The following is an 18,001-nucleotide window of genomic DNA, read 5'->3' on the forward strand; positions in this document are numbered from 1 at the left end:
TCATAGAAGAGTAAGACACGGATATTTATCTTGGTTCAGCCCAAAATTCGGGATTAAGTCCAGTCCTCTCACCAAAGAGATTTTTCCACGATAATCACACAAGATTACAATTTACTTAGACACACATGTCTAAGAATTTCTGCCTCTCCTTGATGACTTCTACAATTAGAGTTTACAATAAATATTTTGTTGATTACACTACTGACTCAAAGAGTATTAAACTTGTAGACCATTGATTTTCGGGTGTCAATCCATTGATTGGAATTGAACCTTCAAATGTTGGACTTGCTCGATTTTATTCTTGGGAAGGGAAAAATGAGATTGAAAAACCCTTTTTTGGATCCGGGGGTCGGTTACGATTCGGGAAGGTGTTAGGCACCCGCGTCGTTCACGGTACTCCGTGAGAACCTCTTTCTAACTTTATTTTTATTCGAAAATTTGTTGTTTAAAGTTGAAGTGAAAGAATGGAGGGAGAAGAAGTGGGAGTTTTTTGTTGTTTTTATTTGGTCGATTTGGAAGGAATAAAGCCTCTGCCTACTGATGACATGCTGTCATTACGTAATTTTTAGGACTTATTTTGACATTTTAATAGAGTTCTAAGCAACATTAAGTGTCCAGGAGCAGTTAAAAGCATCAAATTTGGAAGAACTGGAATGAAGCCATCGTACTGCGATTTTGGAATCGCAATGCGATTTCTTGAAGTCAGAGAGCATGTTTTTGAAGGTGCTGGATCGCAATACGATCCAGACAATCGTGATACGATTTCAAGAAGGGCTTTAAAGGAAATTAGGGTTTAAAGTACCAATCGTGGTACGATTTGTGCCATCGTGGTACGATTGTGGGCAATCCAGATTTGCCTATTTAAGCTGAAGTCAGTCTCAAACATAGATCATTACGATTTTGGAGAGCTAAAGTGCGATTTTAACACCCAGAAGGCTGCAGCGGAGAGGATTTCATCATCTCTAACCCAGTTTATGTATGTTTTAATTCTTTCATTGATTATGCTATTTGTAAACTCAATTATGAGTAGCTAAATCTCTTAGAGATTAGGTCAGAGATCTATCAAGTTTTTGGCGCCGTTGCCGGGGACTGTTGATTTATTTCAACAAGGCAATTACGTTATAATTTAGGGTTTTTGCAATTTAATTTTCTGTTTTTAATTTTTATTTTTCTGTTTTCATATTCACTTGATTACTTTGCGTTGTGCAGTGCTACTAAGGTATTTTGCTGTTTATGCGAGGTAAACAGAGCTCAGACGACTTAGAGTACGATCCGGAAATTGAAAGAACTGCTAGAGCACTTCGGAAAGCTGTCCGGTCGCAAAGGTTAGCTCAGTCCGTTCCACCGGGTGTTCGAGAACAAATACCGGAGCCACTCTCAACTGAATCTGAAACGATCTCTTCTCCTAAATCTGCAACTATGGAAGGAGAAGGAGTTGTACCACCAAGACCTAAGCTAGGAGACTACGGGTTAGCCACTCATCGCGGTCAACTGACCCATACTTTTCAACCAGCTAACCCCGTAGCTTTCGACATCAAGACAACTGTCCTCAACGGTTCCACCGAAGTCGCAGCAGTCCAACGCGGAGTCTTTGTCCATTATCCTCCCTGACGAACTTATCACAGAACTGCTTTCTTTCCTTCCGGTCAAATCTCTGCTGCAATTCAGGTGCGTTTGCAAGTCATGGAAAATCCTAATCTCCGATTCTTACATCGTCAAGTTACACCTTCAGCGATCTATACAAAACCCTCGACTTGCAGTCACATGGGGAGTATATAGTTGTAGTTTAGAAACAATGGATGTCACTGTTTCAACAATTTCCTTTACTCATTTGCTGGAGAGTCCGTTAAAGCCAATAACCCTTACCAATGATCCTTACTATTGTTCGATTGAGGATTGTCGTTCGGTTGTTGGTTCTTGCAATGGATTGCTATGTTTGTACGGTTATTGTTCTAGGTCTGGAGAGATGTGGCTCCGTTTCTGGAACCCTGCTACCAGGATAATATCTGATCAATTAGGGCATCGTCCTATTTATATTGAAGGTTGCCAGATGGCGTTTGGATATGATAATTCAACGGATACTTATAAGGTAGTGTACTTACATCGAGGAGCGAGAGTGTTAAGTTTGGGAGATAATGTTTGGAGAAATATTCAAAGTTTTCCTGTCAGTTATTACCTAAATAATGGTGTGCATTTGAGAGGTAGTGTTAATTGGTTGGCAATTCACGATTACATCTATTCTAATGATGATGATGATGAATATTATGATTGCGAATATATTACTATTGAGCAGTTTAAGATTGTTTCATTTGACCTGGGTACGGAGACATACAAAGAGTTGCTTCCCCCTCGAGGTTTTGGTCAAGTACCACATATTGAGCCATCTCTATGTGTGTTGATGGATTGCCTTTGTTTCTCTCATGTTTACGAGGAAACCCATTTTGTTTTATGGAAGATGACGGATTATGGAGTTGAAGATTCTTGGACTCAAATACTTAAGATTAATTTTCAAATTATGGAAAAATTTGCTTCTGATTGTTTTCCATGGGTTCCATTGCACCTTTCTAAAAATTATGATACACTGTTATTGGAAAACCGTGTTGAAGCCTTACCGGTTGTCTACAATTTGAGAGATGGTAGCGTAGAGAGAACTAGAATTACCAACAGTAAATGCTATCTGATCTATACGAATAATTATGTTGAAAGCTTGGTTTCGTGTCATTAAAAGTAGTTCCTCATCAGATTTATTTGAATTTTTTGTTAATTCTTGGGTGTTGTGTGATTATTTTCTATGATGGCTTTTATTTGAGTATTTTGGCTATTGGTAACGGTCTGAAAATCTCTCAATCGAATGAATATCTTTTGCTTTTTTATTTGAGGTAACTCGCACAAGAATTCCTTCTCTTGATAATTCTTGAATGAGTCGGTCTATACAACTTTAAACAAAGCTAACTAAAACAGTCCTTGAGTTTGGAGGGAGGATAATACTAACAAGTTGGATGGGAAAGCAAAAATGTTTTTACAAGAAACTGAACCATATCAATAGTTGGCTTGGACGAATTTATTATATATATAAATATAGATGTATACATACATGAGAAAGGGAAAAACAAGAGCATTTTGTTTCAAATCTCTATTAATTTGATTTACCTCAAAACTTTGGTATAGATACTTTGTTGAATGAACTGAGAGATCTTCTTACAATATTTAGAACATGGTTATCAATATATTTGTATAATCGGTTTGAGCACATCCACGCTGATTTGCAGAGCGAGAACCATTTTACTTTATATATATTCATGCTCTTTTGCATCATGCAACTTTGCTTTTGATCTATTTGTGTTTTACTATTTCATTCTCCAATCTAACAAGATCCCTTTTTGAGTTGTAGATCTGCAATCCTAACTTTAAAGATGCTAGGAAGAAAGAAAAGAAGAAAGAGGCTTATTGTAAATACGATTGCTTCAAATTATAGTCCTTTTCATGTTTATCTTTTTGGTTCCTTTAAGGTACTATTTGTAGAACTTCAAAGTGTACTGTTTTATATGCAATTTAAGTGCACTTTTATAGGACCGTTCGGGTATGATAAGAATTTTGTTGTAATTAAACAAAAACCACTTAGTAATAATAAACAATAGTCTATGGTAGATGTTCATTTATCCTTTTTTTTACCTTTTATTTGGTTTTTCTGTCAAATAAATGTCACATTTTTTACCATCTAAAATGCAACTGTTCACCTTCCATGTTTGCTCAATAGAATGTCATTGAAAAATAAGAAGTATTTACTAGTTTTATAATTATCATGTTACTTTGGTTTTCATCTAGCCTTGGTGCATTCCTTTGGTTTCCATCTATCATACACCTTTTGATATTTGATAGTATTAGAGATACATAGTTTAGTTACAAGTAGTACTAATCCTATTAGTATATATAGGTGTAACCTCCCCATAAGTGGGACAACTTTTCTCATATTGTAAGATTCATTTTACATCAATACAAAGAGCTTTTCTATATTTCTCTCTTTCCTTCCATGGATGCCATGTTTCCTAACATGGTATCAGAGCAAATTTGGTATCCTCCTTGAAGGATTTTCCGCTGTATTTTCTTGAGAAAATTTAATTTTCTCACATCAGTTTCATTTTCCTTTTCTTTCTTATTCTATTTTTTTTCTTTTCTCATTTTCTCGAGAAAATTTTCTCACTTTTCTCTTTCAATCTCGTTCCTCTTTTCTCATGGTTCATTTCTTTCTCAATCCATTTTCTTCGTCATTCCATTTTCTGTGATTTTCCTTCACTTTCTTGAGAAACCTAACTACTATTTCGTTAGTGAAATTGTTAATGTTGTTTCATCTATTGATTCCATACCTTTGTTTCTGATTCCATTTCTCATCTCTTTCTTGAATTTGCTTTCCACTTTGTCCTGATTTTCCTTCTCATCGCCTTTGTTTCTTGCCTTCGATCGAATATGCTTGTTTTAGGATACGATTCATGCAATTCCAATTGCAATTCATGTTCGATTCGAATCCGTCTTGTGATTCCGCTTTATCACAATTTTTCGTTTATGTCTTCATCCCCAAATCTTAGGGTTTACAAATCAATTTTCTTGTTGTGATTGATTCCTTTTACTCTGATTTTTAGTTCGGCTCTCCTTGCTTGTTCTTAATTCTAACAATTTCAATTTCCAGTCTTCGATTCGAGTCGGTGTCGTCGTTTTACATTGATTCTCTTTGTCGTCGTTTCAGAAAGGAGTTGTGTTGTAATTGAAGTCTGTTACTCTATTGTGCTCACAAGGTGTTTGTTGAAAGTCCTCATTGGAAACCAGATTGGTATTGTGTTCGGTTATGAGATTTGTTGTTGTTGAAGCCTTTTCTCATCTTGTTTGATATCGATTAGTTCGTTGTCCAACTATTGGTTTTCAACAATCTTTGTGTAAGGAGCAGCTCTTACTATGGTACTCATATGATGATTGAATGCAATTTTGAGATTTTGTTTGGATGTTGTTATCATTGCCAGATATTTGGATATGATTTGTAGTTAGTTGGATGTTGATTGATGTGTGGTATATTGTACGGTTTCATCATCACTGTCATTAGTTCTGTTTTGAGCAGCCAGATTTGTTGGTTAACATTGCTTTGGATACCTAGAAGTTACTTCATTTTACATGAGAGTGTTCATGTGTCTTGACTGCTACTGATTGAGTAACCTTGCTGGTTCTGGTATGCCTCTTTTTCATGTCCCAGCAACTTATTTTTCTCTCTGATATAATGTTGGCTCTGGTGTTGTATTGTGATATAATGCATTGGAAGATTTGGCATGAAGAGACTAGTGATGGAATAAGTTGGCTTCTTTGTTGAAAGCTTTTGATTGTTGTTTTGGTCCTGGAGCGTTGCTGAATTTTTCTTCAATTTAGTTAGTGTTGAATGTCATTCCAACACAGTACAATCCTTTTTCCTACTAGTGCACCTTTGATAATTGGTTATGGATTAGTGGATATGATTTGCTACTTTGTTGGTCTTCATAGTTTGGAGTGGTTTGCTTTCTGAAGCTTGTGATTTGGCCTATTATCTACTTCTGGTTTGCCCATTATTGTGACAATTGAAGACTATTTTTTTGGATTTGTTCACTACAAGAAATCTTGCGTTTTGCCAGGGAATAATGCCAGGAGCATCAGCTCCTGGCAAATTTGCCAGGAGTAATGCCAGGGAAACCCCTGGCAAATTGCAATTACAAAATGGACCATAAGCCAGGAGCAAACCCCTGGCAAAGTGCAGTAACCCCTGTCAAATTTTGGGCGGGAAAATTTAATTCAAATTTGAGCCCCTAAAGTCAAGGGAATCTCTGCATTATGCAGAAGATTTGACAAAATTCTGAAAAGCTGATATGCCAGGGGCTCAACCCCTGGCAAAATGCACAATTTTGTGGCAAATTACTGACACCTTTTTTTTTAGGCCTGCGGCTACTCAATTGTGTTGGAGACCGAGCCTTGCCAGGGGTTGCTCCTGGCTGGGCTCCTGGCAAATTGCAAATCTATAATTTCTACAAAAACAACACCGTTCCATTCATTCATTGAAACACCCCTGTCTCACTTAGAAAATTTTCCTCTTCTCATTTCTTCTTTCTCTCTAATACATTCATCTTCTATTTTCTAATTTTGAGGTAAAAAATTGTTTTGTTATAATTGTATTATTTTTACAATAAATTTTATACTCACTTATTTACTTATTTTTTTCTTGTTTGCTGCATCAGTGTTGTATCTCATTTGCCAAAGTAATTTCCACTGCCTCCTGTGAAGCTTGCTCTTGGATTTGTTTGTTGTTCTTCTTTGACAGGTTAGTATAAGTGTGTTGTGTTGATTATGTACAAAATAAAAGGATTTTATTGTGTTGATTTTTTTCTGGCCGAAAAAATAAATAAATGTGGTGCTGTATGTGTTAAATTATTTTTCCTTATATGATCTGTTCCAAAAAATAGATTTGTTATGCTGTCTTGATTTTTTTATTCCTCATAAGATCTTTTATTTTGATTTTTTTGTTCCTCATAAGATCTTTTATTTTATATTATGTTGTGTATGCATGTATGCTGCTGCTGATGGTTGAAATGAGAAATAAGGTTACTCTTGATATAAAACTTTGGAAATAGTAATTAGAAATAAAAAATAAGAAATTCTTTTTTATTAGTTTGTAAATTTAAATTAATTTGTAAAACTGTTTTTAAAGTAATTTAAACTGTTATTTTAATTATTAAATTTTAATATTTTGATTTTTTAAACAACTAAAAAAACATTTTTTTTTTTAAAAATTCGTACTCATTTTGCCAGGGGTAAACCCCTGGCAATTTCCCTGGCATGGTCTGAAAATGACTGATGTGATCTCTGCAAAAGCCTGCATGTGCCAGAGTACATCAGAAAAGCCTGCATGCATGTGACACATTTTGCCAGGGGTTATGCCAGGGTTTGTGCCAGGAGCGCATTTTGCCAGGAGCTAAACCCCTGGCAGGACAATTTGCGATGAGCGGATTTGCTGATGATTCTGCTCCTGGCAAAACCCCTGGCAAACGTCCATTTGCCAAGGCTTTTTGCATTTTACCAGGGATTCTGCCCCTGGCAAAATGCAATATTTCTTGTAGTGGTTTTAGCTTCATTATTGGAAGCATTGGTTTTGGCCTATGGTTTGAATGCATCAACATGGATTTGTTTTCTATGGTTTGAAGACACATCACATGGCTATGCATCTCTATTGGCTTGCATTTGGTTTTTCTTGTCTCGGCTCGGCATTGGCGGGCATCACTTTTTATCTTTGGAACCTTGGTCTTGTATATGACCTCCTTCCATTGTAGACTATGGCTCTTCCTTGCACTTCTTTTCTTGTCTTGTGCTTCTATCTTGAGTGATTGAACACTCTTGATGGTTAAGCGTTGTGCCTTAATTGGCTTTGTTGATATTGGCTTCTACCGGATGGTGGTTAAGCGTTGCTTTGATGCTCCTTCCTTCAATTGGTTCAACCTTGAGTTGTGGTTGCTTCTTGTTGGATGAGCACTTGTTTGATATTTTCTTAGCCGATGTATTTCCGGCATCTTTTCTTGTATCTTCTCTTTTCAAGTTGGATGTGTTTTTGAACACCTTCCAACTTGAGGGGGACTATTAGAGATACATAGTTTAGTTACAAGTAGTACTAATCCTATTAGTATATATAGGTGTAACCTCCCCATAAGTGGGACAACTTTTCTCATATTGTAAGATTCATTTTACATCAATACAAAGAGCTTTTCTATATTTCTCTCTTTCCTTCCATGGATGCCATGTTTCCTAACAGATAGCTCCATAAAACAATTTCCAAATTGTTGTAAATTCATGGTAAATTACTTTTGTTTGTGTCACATAAAGGTAGAGCTACTTAAATTCTTCGTTTCTTGTATAACCTAAAAGGAAAAGTATCAAGCACAACTAACAACAATAATAAAAGGGTTAATTATGTTTCTAGTCCCTATAAAATAGAGACCTTGTAAGTTTAGTCCCTACTTAATTTTAATAGCATTTTTAGTCCCTATAAAAAAAAAATTACTTATAATTTTAGTCCCTGCTAAAACAAAGTTTGATTAATTATCCTTAAACTCTTAAATTTTTGAACGATTTTTTTGAGACAAGATTAGAACACTATGAAAGGTTCGTTTACTAAAATTTAGAATTTTCTGACATGAAATGAATTAAATATGAATTTTTTAAAACGACAAAAGTTAAAGATAAAAAGTAATAAAATCTGGATGTAGAAATCAAATTTTGCAATAATTTTTTGCGGATGAACTTTTAGTAATGTTCTAAACATGTCTGCAAAAAATTGTTCAAAAATTTAAGAGTTTAAGCATAAATTAAACAAATTTGAATTGAGTAGGGACTAATACTCAGTGCAGAAAAACAAAATTAGGGACTAAAAATGCTATTAAAATTAAGTAGGGACTAAACTTACAAGGTCGCTATTTTATAGGGACTAGAAACATAATTAACCCATAATAAAATTCTACGCAAAAAAAAAAAAAAATCACCAACAATTATAGCGACAATAAAATTCTAACCAAGAGCCTTCCTAGTATTACTAGGGATTAACTGATTGACAAAATAATCATCAATAATGTTGGAAACCAATTTTCCAAGTACCACTAGGGATTAACTCATTGACAAAATCATCATCAATAATAGTCGAAACCAAATAACAAGAGAGCAATTCACAATAGTGAAAGTGCGAAAAACACAAAAAGGTTAGGTTGAATTGTTTAGACTTTCATTTAAAATCTTTTTATAAGTTAAAAACTAATAAGAGGATGCCAAAGATAATCATAGAAGAGTAAGACACGAATATTTATCTTGGTTCAGCCCAAAATTCGGGATTAAGTCCAGTCCTCTCACCAAAGAGATTTTTCCACGATAATCACACAAGATTACAATTTACTTAGACACACATGTCTAAGAATTTCTGCCTCTCCTTGATGACTTCTACAATTAGAGTTTACAATAAATATTTTGTTGATTACACTACTGACTCAAAGAGTACTAAACTAAATTAAACTCAAATGATTTCTAAACACTAAATTAAGCTCAAATTATTTCTAAACACTAAATTAAGCTCGAATGATACTAGTGGAATGTCTAATAAAAATTTCTTGTTGAAATGTGGTCATGAAAAACAACATGCCTAGAGACAAAGAACTCTTTAGTGGAAAGATAAAAAAAAAATAATGTAGCATTTATAACCTGACTTGTAACCCAAGAAAAATGACTTTCTAATGTATACTGTAATTTGGTTCGGTTAGATTGTAAAGTGGATGCATGTGCAAGACAACCATAGACTTTAAAAACATGAGATAAAGTATATGACCCAAAAGTGTTCGGAAGTTTCCATTGAAAAGGGAGACCTCTGCCTACTTCAAGGAGATGTTGGTGTTTTCTCTCAACTCTCCCATTTTTTTGGGGAGTTTCAACACATGATTTATGATGGATGATGCAAAGAGAATCATAGAAGCTGTTAAAAGAAACTCAAGGCCAGTATCAGATATAACAATCTTAAGAGTAATATGATGTTGACTTTCAATTCTAGTAATGAATTTATGATAACGATTAGAAACTTCAACTTCGGATTTAAGAAGAACAATCCACACATATATGCTATGAGTCGTCTAGAATAGTGAGAAAATCGTTATGGCCAAGCACAGAAGACACTGAAATATGTCCCCAAATATCAAAGTGTAAAGGTTCAAAGTTTGAGAAAACATGAGAAATACTCGATGAATAAGGTAAATGTTTGAGAGATTGATTTAAATACAGAATTAAGCAGCCAAGAATGAATAAGTTGATCGCATCTTTCCCAAGCACTATGATTCAAATCATCAAGACCAGGAATTGGGTTATACCAATGATAAATGCAAGCTTGTTCTTTACACCAAGTGCCCGCTGCATAGAGTGATTCCATGTAAGGTAATTGGAAACATTAAGTTTTCGAGAAACCACAAGAGAATTGGGATCTTCGGTTGGACAAACATATAGAAGATCGAATTAGTGTCTTGTTGAGCTTGTGTTTGACGAGGATCCAAGGATCAAATCAAGAAGCGAAGAAGAAAGACCATGAATTGGTGCAAAAAACGTCGTGAAAATGTAGATCTGAAATTGGTGATCTTGTGCGAAAAACAAAGAAAAGCGATTCAAAATGTTGAATCACGAAGAAACAAAGAAAACTGAGAACGAACAACATGTTGCAATCGAGAAATGAAGAAGAACAAGATTCTGCATCAATAGAGGATGAAGAACTAAGGAGAAAACACAACTCAAAAACAGTAATGGATCGAATTGTAACAAACTTTTCTCTCTCTCTCTCTCTCTCTCTCTCTCTCTCTCAATCTATCTATTTCTCTCTCAAAGGAAGAAAGAGCTTTGTTATCATATTATGAATGAAGAATAAAAGCTTCATCGATTGATTATGGAGAGTACAATTACTACATATACACCAGTACAAAGCTATACTAGCTTACAGTGTAAGGTATCCCATATGATTACTACCAGCTATATTAACTAACTAAGTTACTTGTAGTCTAAATAATCTAATTCTTCTTGTTATCATTTTCATGATGCAATATCTTGTTTTTTAGAGCATTCAATTGAGATATCTAAACGAGTTTCATACAATGATGAATCATTTCTTATTTTTTCTCGTCATTGGAGGAAGAATGATGTCGTAGTATAGGCAGCAAAGAAATAGTTGAAATAGCTTAAATAAGTTACCGTAGCATCAAAATATATTAAGAAAAATCATTAAAAGTGAAATACATAAAGGTTGTGTGCAAATAAAAAAAATATCATTAAAGTGTGAGTTTCGTAAAAGTTGCTTAATATTTTTTTCAATAACTGGAGCAAAATATACTCGACTACTTGAGTTGTATAGTGTGAAATGGAATTGTGGAAGCCACTTCAAATTAAAATTGGTTATGAAATAAAGTTGGAGTTCCTTACAAAATTATCACCGAAATGCTGTTAATAATAATGAATTTAATTTAATTTAACTTCATATATGTTTTTTACATCTATAAATATTTCGAATTTTATTTTTAGTCCCTACAAAATAAAGTCACATTCTTTTGTCGCAGTAAAATTTTCTTTTTGCATTTCTAGGACTCAAAAATGTTGAGAAAATTTTTCAACGACTAAATTAGCTGACTGAAAATTTAATAGGGGTAAAAGATGAGTCTTTATTTTATAAGGACTAAAAACAAAATTCTGAATATTTATAGGGACAAAAAATATATTTAACCCTGATTTATTAATTTAATTTTAAACATGTAATTTTCTTTACTAAAATTGTTTTATTAATTTCACCTTAAAGAAATAATTTCCAAATATTGTTTTATTAATTTCACCTTAAAGAAATAATTTCCAAATTTTAATCGTCAATCTCCCAAAGAAACCTAATCTCCTGGTTCCCTTTCATACGATATATATAATCTATCAATTGCGTTCGTTGATCACAAAAAATTGCTCTCATGAATCTATCACCACCGAAACTGCAGCAGCGTCTGTCCAACGCGGCGTCATTGCCAATTATCCTTCCTGACGAGCTTATCACAGAACTGCTTTCTTTACTTCCTGTCAAATCTCTGATGCGAATGAATTGCGTTTGCAAGTCATGGAGAACCCTAATCTCCGATTCTTCCTTCACCAAATTGCAACTTCAGCGATCTACACGAAACCCTCAACTTGCAGTCACACGGGTGGTATATAATTATACCGAACATACATTGGATGCCTATGTTTCACCAATCTCCTTGAGTAATTTTTTGGAGAATCCGTCGAAGCCGATAACCTTCAGCAACGATCCTTACTATCTTTTGAATGGTAAGGACTGTTGTTCAGTTGTTGGTTCTTGCAATGGATTGATATGTTTGTACGGTTATTCTGATAAGTCTAGAGAGATGTGGCTCCGTTTCTGGAACCCTGCTACAAGGTCAATATCTGATAAATTAGGACACTATCCTGATGCTGCCACACGTTACTACTACAGGTCATTTGGTTATGATAATTCAACAGATACTTATAAGGTAGTGTACTTACGTCGAGGGGCGAGAGTTTTTAATTTGCGCGATAATGTTTGGAGAAATATTCAAAGCTTTCCTATCAGTTATTACCTAAATGATGGTGTGCATTTGAAAGGTAGTGTTAATTGGTTGGCAATTGACAATTACATATTTGATAATGACGATGAAGTAGATTATTATGACTGCGAATATATTACTACCATTGAGCAATTTAAGATTGTTTCACTTGATCTAGGTACGGAGACATACAAAAAGTTGCTTCCCCCTCGAGGTTTCGTTCAAGTGCCATATACCGAGCCATCTCTATGTGTGTTAATGGATTGCCTTTGTTTTTCTCATGTTGACGAGCAAACCCATTTTGTTTTATGGAAGATGACAGATTATGGAGTTGAAGCGTCTTGGACTCAATTACTTAAGATTAATTTTCAAATTATGAAAAAATTTCGTCGTGAGGGTGTGCCATGGGTTCCATCGCACCTTTCTAAAAATTATGATACACTGTTATTGGAAAACAATCTTGAAGACACACCAGTTGTATATAATTTGAGAGATGGTAGCGTAGAGAGATTTAGAATTCCCAACGGCCAATGCTATAGGCTCTATATCAATGATTATGTTGAAAGCTTGGTTTTGTGTCATTGAAAGTAAGTCCCTCTTCAAATTTATTTGAATTTCTATTGATTCGTGTTCTGTGATTATTTTATATGATGGCTTTTATTTGATTATTTTGGCTATTGGTAACAGTTTGAAAATCTCTCATTTGAATGATTTTCTTTTGCTTTTATATTTAAGGTAATTCCTCTTAAGATGTTTAGGAGATGCCGATGTTTTTGCAAATCCACAATTATTGTATATTCTTCTATTATGTCGGTGCACATCCACGCTGATTTGAAGAGCAAGATCCATTTTAGTCTATTTATATTCTTGTTCTTGATAATAATGCTGCTATAGCTATAGACTCTTACTGATGGCACATCAAGCCCTCTTGAGCATCATGCAACTTCTTAATTTTGATTTATTTTTGTTTTACTATTTCACTCTCCGATCTAACAAGATTCCTTTTTAAGTTGTAGATGTGCAATCCTAACTTTAAAGATATCAACATTATTGATGATACAAGGCTGTATGTGGAAATGATAAGAAGAATGAAAAGAAAATAGAGGCTTATTGTAGCTACGACTGTTTCAAATTAGATATGGGTTCTTCTATCCTATTTATTTCCCCTTTCACAATTCAGTTGTTCACCTTCCAAGTTTGCACAATAGAATGTCATTTAAAAATAAGAAGTATTTACACTCTGTGCCTGTGTTATAAATTAGGTTCTGTTATACAATTTCAGCTACAGCTTCTATACTATACACTTATCTCATAGTTATATTTATTAATCTATTTCAAAATCTTTTATTTCATGTACTATACACTTATATCATAGTTTGAAATCCTTTTCACATGCATTTAATACTGTGTTGTAAGAAGTGTTGAGCATGGTTTTCATTGCAAAATAATCTGAAAGTTTTTGCATTGTGTATAGGATGGCTTTGTAATTATATGCTCATTTAACAGGAGCATGCTTGACTTAGACATAAATTATAAGCATAGAGTTTTATAATTATCATGTTACTTTGGTTTCCATCTTCCTTGGTGCATTTCTTTGGTTTCATCTACCCTACACCTTTTGATAGCTCCATAAAACACTTTCCAAATTGTTGTAAATTCATGGTTAATTATTTTTGTTTGTATCACATAAAGGTAGAGCAGTTTTGTATCAAATGAGAGGTTTTTTATCAAATAAAAGAAAAGAAAGAGTTGAACATTTTATAATTCCTTAGAAAATAATCAAATGATTTGCCAACAAAGTTCCCTCTTGATGTATCAAGGTTAACATCTTTATCAAATACATTTTGTTAATTAATATATTATTCGCATGCAGCTGCTTGAGCTTTTTCCACAATAATTTAGCATCTTTCTACTATATTAAATACATTTTTCTATCATGTGCAAATTTGAACTTGTTAAGAAGTTCCAAATAATAAATTTGTATTAGAATTTATGTACTGTATATTAAATATATAAATTTTTAATAAATTGTTGTTTTTAGTTTAAAAATGTTACATTTAATTTCTTTAACATACACATACACGTGTTAGGAAAACTCAAAAAGGTGTTGTTAGTTTGTAATTCAAACCTTAATCATGTTTGTTTAGTTAGTTAGGGTTAGTTACTTATTTCTTAAGTAACTAACTGATTTTCCTATTTTCTAGCTAGTTTGTTACACCTTTGTTTGTTACTTGGTGTGCAAGTATTAGAGGAACACCTTTGTGCGTGTCTATATATATATATATATATATATATATATATATATATATATAGTGATTCCTCAATGAATAAAGCTAATGCAATTAAACAATTCAATTTTCCCTTAAACTCTTAATCCCTCATTCTCTCTTGGACCGCCATAACATTCCTGAAAGACTAGACGACCTCCAGAAGGCCCATTCCCATGTCATCATCACTTCGCCTTGTCACAAGACTCGTGCTTGAGGGGCTGTGGACAATCATAATATTCCTGAAGGCTTAGAAGCTTTACAAAGAGGCTCTAAGGCCCCCAGAAAGGCTCAAAGGCCTCCAGAAAGGCTCAAAGGCCTCTAAAAGGGCTCAGGCGCCCACAGAAAGGGCTCCTGAGGCCTTGGCGCGCTCGCCTTAAGGCACCGCCATTCCAAACTTCTAAAAGTATCTAGAAACCGCCTAAAATACAAGAATACCCCTGTTGCTTGGGAACCAAGCAACCAAAACCCAAGCCCATAGCAGACTATAAATACCACTCTTTAGAGCATTCTCAAGGCATCTGATCATCAGTCTAAACCCTAGTTTACGATTCTAAACCCTAGATTCCTCACCGTACTTTTTGCAAGTACATCTCTTTCTAATAACAGTTTTTTCCTCATTCACAAGTTAAAAACAAATAAACCCTAATCCACCATGTTCTATAGGCTTATCCACCTGGTTTTATATAGAAAAACACCATTGTTGTACTAACAATTGGTATCCAGAACCATACACTAGTTTGATCCAAGAAGAAGATCAATCATGAATTCCAATGGGAATATTGTTGCACACTTACCAACCATTGATGGAAAGAAGAATTGGGACAGGTGGGTGAAATAGATGAAAGTCATCTTTGGATTTCAAGTTGTTCTTGAAATTGTTAGAAATGGAATTGAAGCACTACTAGAAAACCCCATTGATGTTCAGAGAAACGCACGCAAAGAAGCCGAGAAGAAAGATTGTAAGGCTCTCTTCTACATTCATTAGTCTGTGGACAACAAGGTATTTGAGAAGATTGTTGATTCATATAGTTCCAAGCAAGCATGGGATACTTTTGTGAAGTATTTTAGTGGAGATGACAAAGTAAAGAAGATTAGGCTATAGTCATTGAGAAGACAATATGAATTACTTCGGATGAAGAAAGAGGAGAAGATAGAAGATTATTTCTCATCTGTTCTAGCAATCACAAACCAGATAAAGATTTGTGGTGAGACTCTTTCTAATAAATCAGTTATGGGGAAGATCTTGAGAACCCTTCCATCTCAGTTTGATCACTTGGTGATAACCATTGAAGAAACCAAGGATCTGAATGAAGTAAAGATTGAAGAACTTCAAGGAGCATTAGAAACTCATGAGATGAAGCTAACTGGTAGGAAAGAGGAGAAAGATGAAGAACAATAACTCCTTGCAAGATTCAAGCAAGAAGACTCCAAGAAAGAGTTCTGGAAGAAGAAGAAGAAGAAGGGAAAGAATCATCAAAATCATGGTGACAAGCCTGAATCTTCCAAGAGTGGAGCTGAATCTTCTAAGAAATCAAGGGAAAAAATTTTACAATAAGAATGTACAATGCTTTAATTGTGACAAGTATGGACATTATGCTTCTGAATGCTGGTCCAATAAAGATAGAAAGGGAAAGGGAAAACAGCAAGAAGCAAATGATGCTCAGGAAGATTCACATTCTAATGATGATGCAATCATGTTAATGGCTACTACAAGTGATAAAGAATCGGAAGCAATATCAGATACTTGGTATCTTGATACTGAATGCTCAAATCATATGACTGGTAAGAATGAATGGCTACGTGAATTTGATGATAGCAAGAAAACCGGTGTGAGATTGGATGATAGCAGAAGTACGAAAGCACAAGGTATGGGGAATGTAACCATACAAGGCAAAGATGGAAAGAAAGCAGTGATTGAGAAGGTGCTTTATGTTCCTGGAATGAAGTGTACTATCATGAGTGTAGGTCAACTCATAGAGAAAGGTTATTCAGTAACAATGGAGAATGACTAGAGAGATTTTTCCAACATAGCCTTTAGTGGAAAGATAAAAAAGAACATGGCCTTTTAGCTTGACTTGTAACCCAGGAAAAATGTTTTTCTAGTGTATACTGTAATTTGGTTGTGTTAGATTGTAAAGTGGATGCATGTGCAAGACAACCGTAGACTTTAAAAACATGAGATAAAGCAATGACCAAAAAGTGTTTGGAAGTTTGTATTGAAAAGGGAGAGCTCTACCTACTTCAAGGAGATGTTGGTGTTTTCTCTCAACTCTCCCAGTTTTTTTGGGCGTTACAACATAGGATGATGGATGGTGCTAAGAGAATCATAGAAGCTGGTTAAAAGAAATTCAAGGCCAATATCAGATCTAACAATCTTAGGAGTAATAATATGATGTTGTGTTTGAATTCTAGTAATGAATTTATGATGATGATTAGAAACTTTAGCTTTGGATTTACGAAGAACAATCCACACATATATGCTACGGTCATCTAGAATAATGAGAAATAACTTACGGCCATGCATAGAAGACACTGAAGTCCCCAAATATCAAAGTGTAAAGGTTCAAAGTTTGAGGAAACATGGGAAATACTCGATGAATAAGGTAAATGTTTGAGAGATTTATTTAAAAACGGAATTAAGCAGCCATGAATTGAATAAGGCGATTGCATTGTTTGCAAGCACTATTGTTCAAATCATCAAGACCATGAATTGGAACATTACCAATGATAAATGCAAGCTTGTTCTTTGCACTAAGAACCTGCTGGATAGTGTGATTCCATGTAAGCATTAATTTTTTGAGAAACCATGAGAGAATTAGGATTTTCGGTTCGATGAACATAGAAGATCAAATTAGTGTCTTGTTGAGCTTGTGATTGACAAGGATCCAAGGATCAAATCAAAAAGCGAAGAAGAACGGCCATGAATTGGTTTAGAAAACTTCATGAAATGAAGATCAGAAATTAGTGATCTTGTGTGAGAGAAAAAAAAGAAAGGATATTCACAATGTTGAATCATGAAGAAACAAAGTAAATTGAGAATGAAAAACTCGTTGCAATCGAGAAATGAAGAAGAACAAGGTTCTGCATCAATAGAGGATGAAGAACAAAGGAGAAAATGCAACGCAAAAACGGTTAGGATCGAATTGTATCAAACTCTCTCTCTCTCTCTCAAAGGAAGAAAGAGCTTTGTTATCATATTATGAGTGAATGAATAAAAACTTCATTGATTGATTATTGAGAGTACAATTACTATATATACACAAGTACTAGACTATACTAGCTTACAATGCAAGGTATCCCATATGATTACTACCAACTACATTAACTAACTAAGTGACTAGTAGTCTAAATAATCTAATTCTTCTTGTTATCATTTTCATGAAGCAATATCTTGTTTTTTAGAGAATTCAATTGAGATATCTAAACGAGTTTAATACAATGATGAACCATTTCTAATTTTTTTCTAGTCATTGGAGGAACAAATAATGTGGTAGTATAGGTAGCAAAGAAATAGTTGAAATAGCTTAAATAAGTTACGATATCATCAAAATTTCTTAAGAAAAATAATTAAAAGTGAATTAAATAAAGGTTGTGTGCAAATTA

General features: G+C 34.2%; 3 protein-coding genes across 3 annotated transcripts; all 3 read left to right on the forward strand.

Moving 5' to 3' along the window:
- Positions 1-686: 686 nt before the first annotated feature.
- On the forward strand, positions 687-2,725 carry LOC146907436 (F-box/kelch-repeat protein At3g23880-like). Its single transcript, XM_085729105.1, has 2 exons — positions 687-701; positions 1,526-2,725. Exons 1-2 carry the CDS (start codon positions 687-689, stop codon positions 2,723-2,725), a joined length of 1,215 nt encoding a protein of 404 aa, XP_085585231.1.
- Positions 2,726-11,486: 8,761 nt separating this feature from the next.
- LOC146907437 (F-box/kelch-repeat protein At3g23880-like) lies at positions 11,487-12,713 on the forward strand. The gene has a single exon (XM_085727032.1). The coding sequence runs from the start codon at positions 11,520-11,522 to the stop codon at positions 12,711-12,713; it is 1,194 nt and encodes a 397-aa protein (XP_085583158.1). The 5' UTR covers positions 11,487-11,519.
- A 3,166-nt stretch (positions 12,714-15,879) lies between these two features.
- Positions 15,880-16,410, forward strand: LOC146907438 (uncharacterized). Its single transcript, XM_085729106.1, has one exon. The coding sequence runs from the start codon at positions 15,880-15,882 to the stop codon at positions 16,408-16,410; it is 531 nt and encodes a 176-aa protein (XP_085585232.1).
- Positions 16,411-18,001: the final 1,591 nt, after the last annotated feature.

The sequence above is a fragment of the Medicago sativa genome, chromosome 7, assembly GCF_051527215.1.
Source record: "Medicago sativa cultivar Bolivia chromosome 7, Bolivia_mono, whole genome shotgun sequence".
In the NCBI taxonomy this organism is placed as follows: domain Eukaryota; kingdom Viridiplantae; phylum Streptophyta; class Magnoliopsida; order Fabales; family Fabaceae; genus Medicago; species Medicago sativa.

Bases quoted from the DNA above. Each gene is read 5' to 3' on its own strand.
- LOC146907437 (XM_085727032.1), top strand. From the start codon at position 11,520: ATGAATCTATCACCACCGAAACTGCAGCAGCGTCTGTCCAACGCGGCG.
- LOC146907438 (XM_085729106.1), top strand. From the start codon at position 15,880: ATGGTGACAAGCCTGAATCTTCCAAGAGTGGAGCTGAATCTTCTAAGA.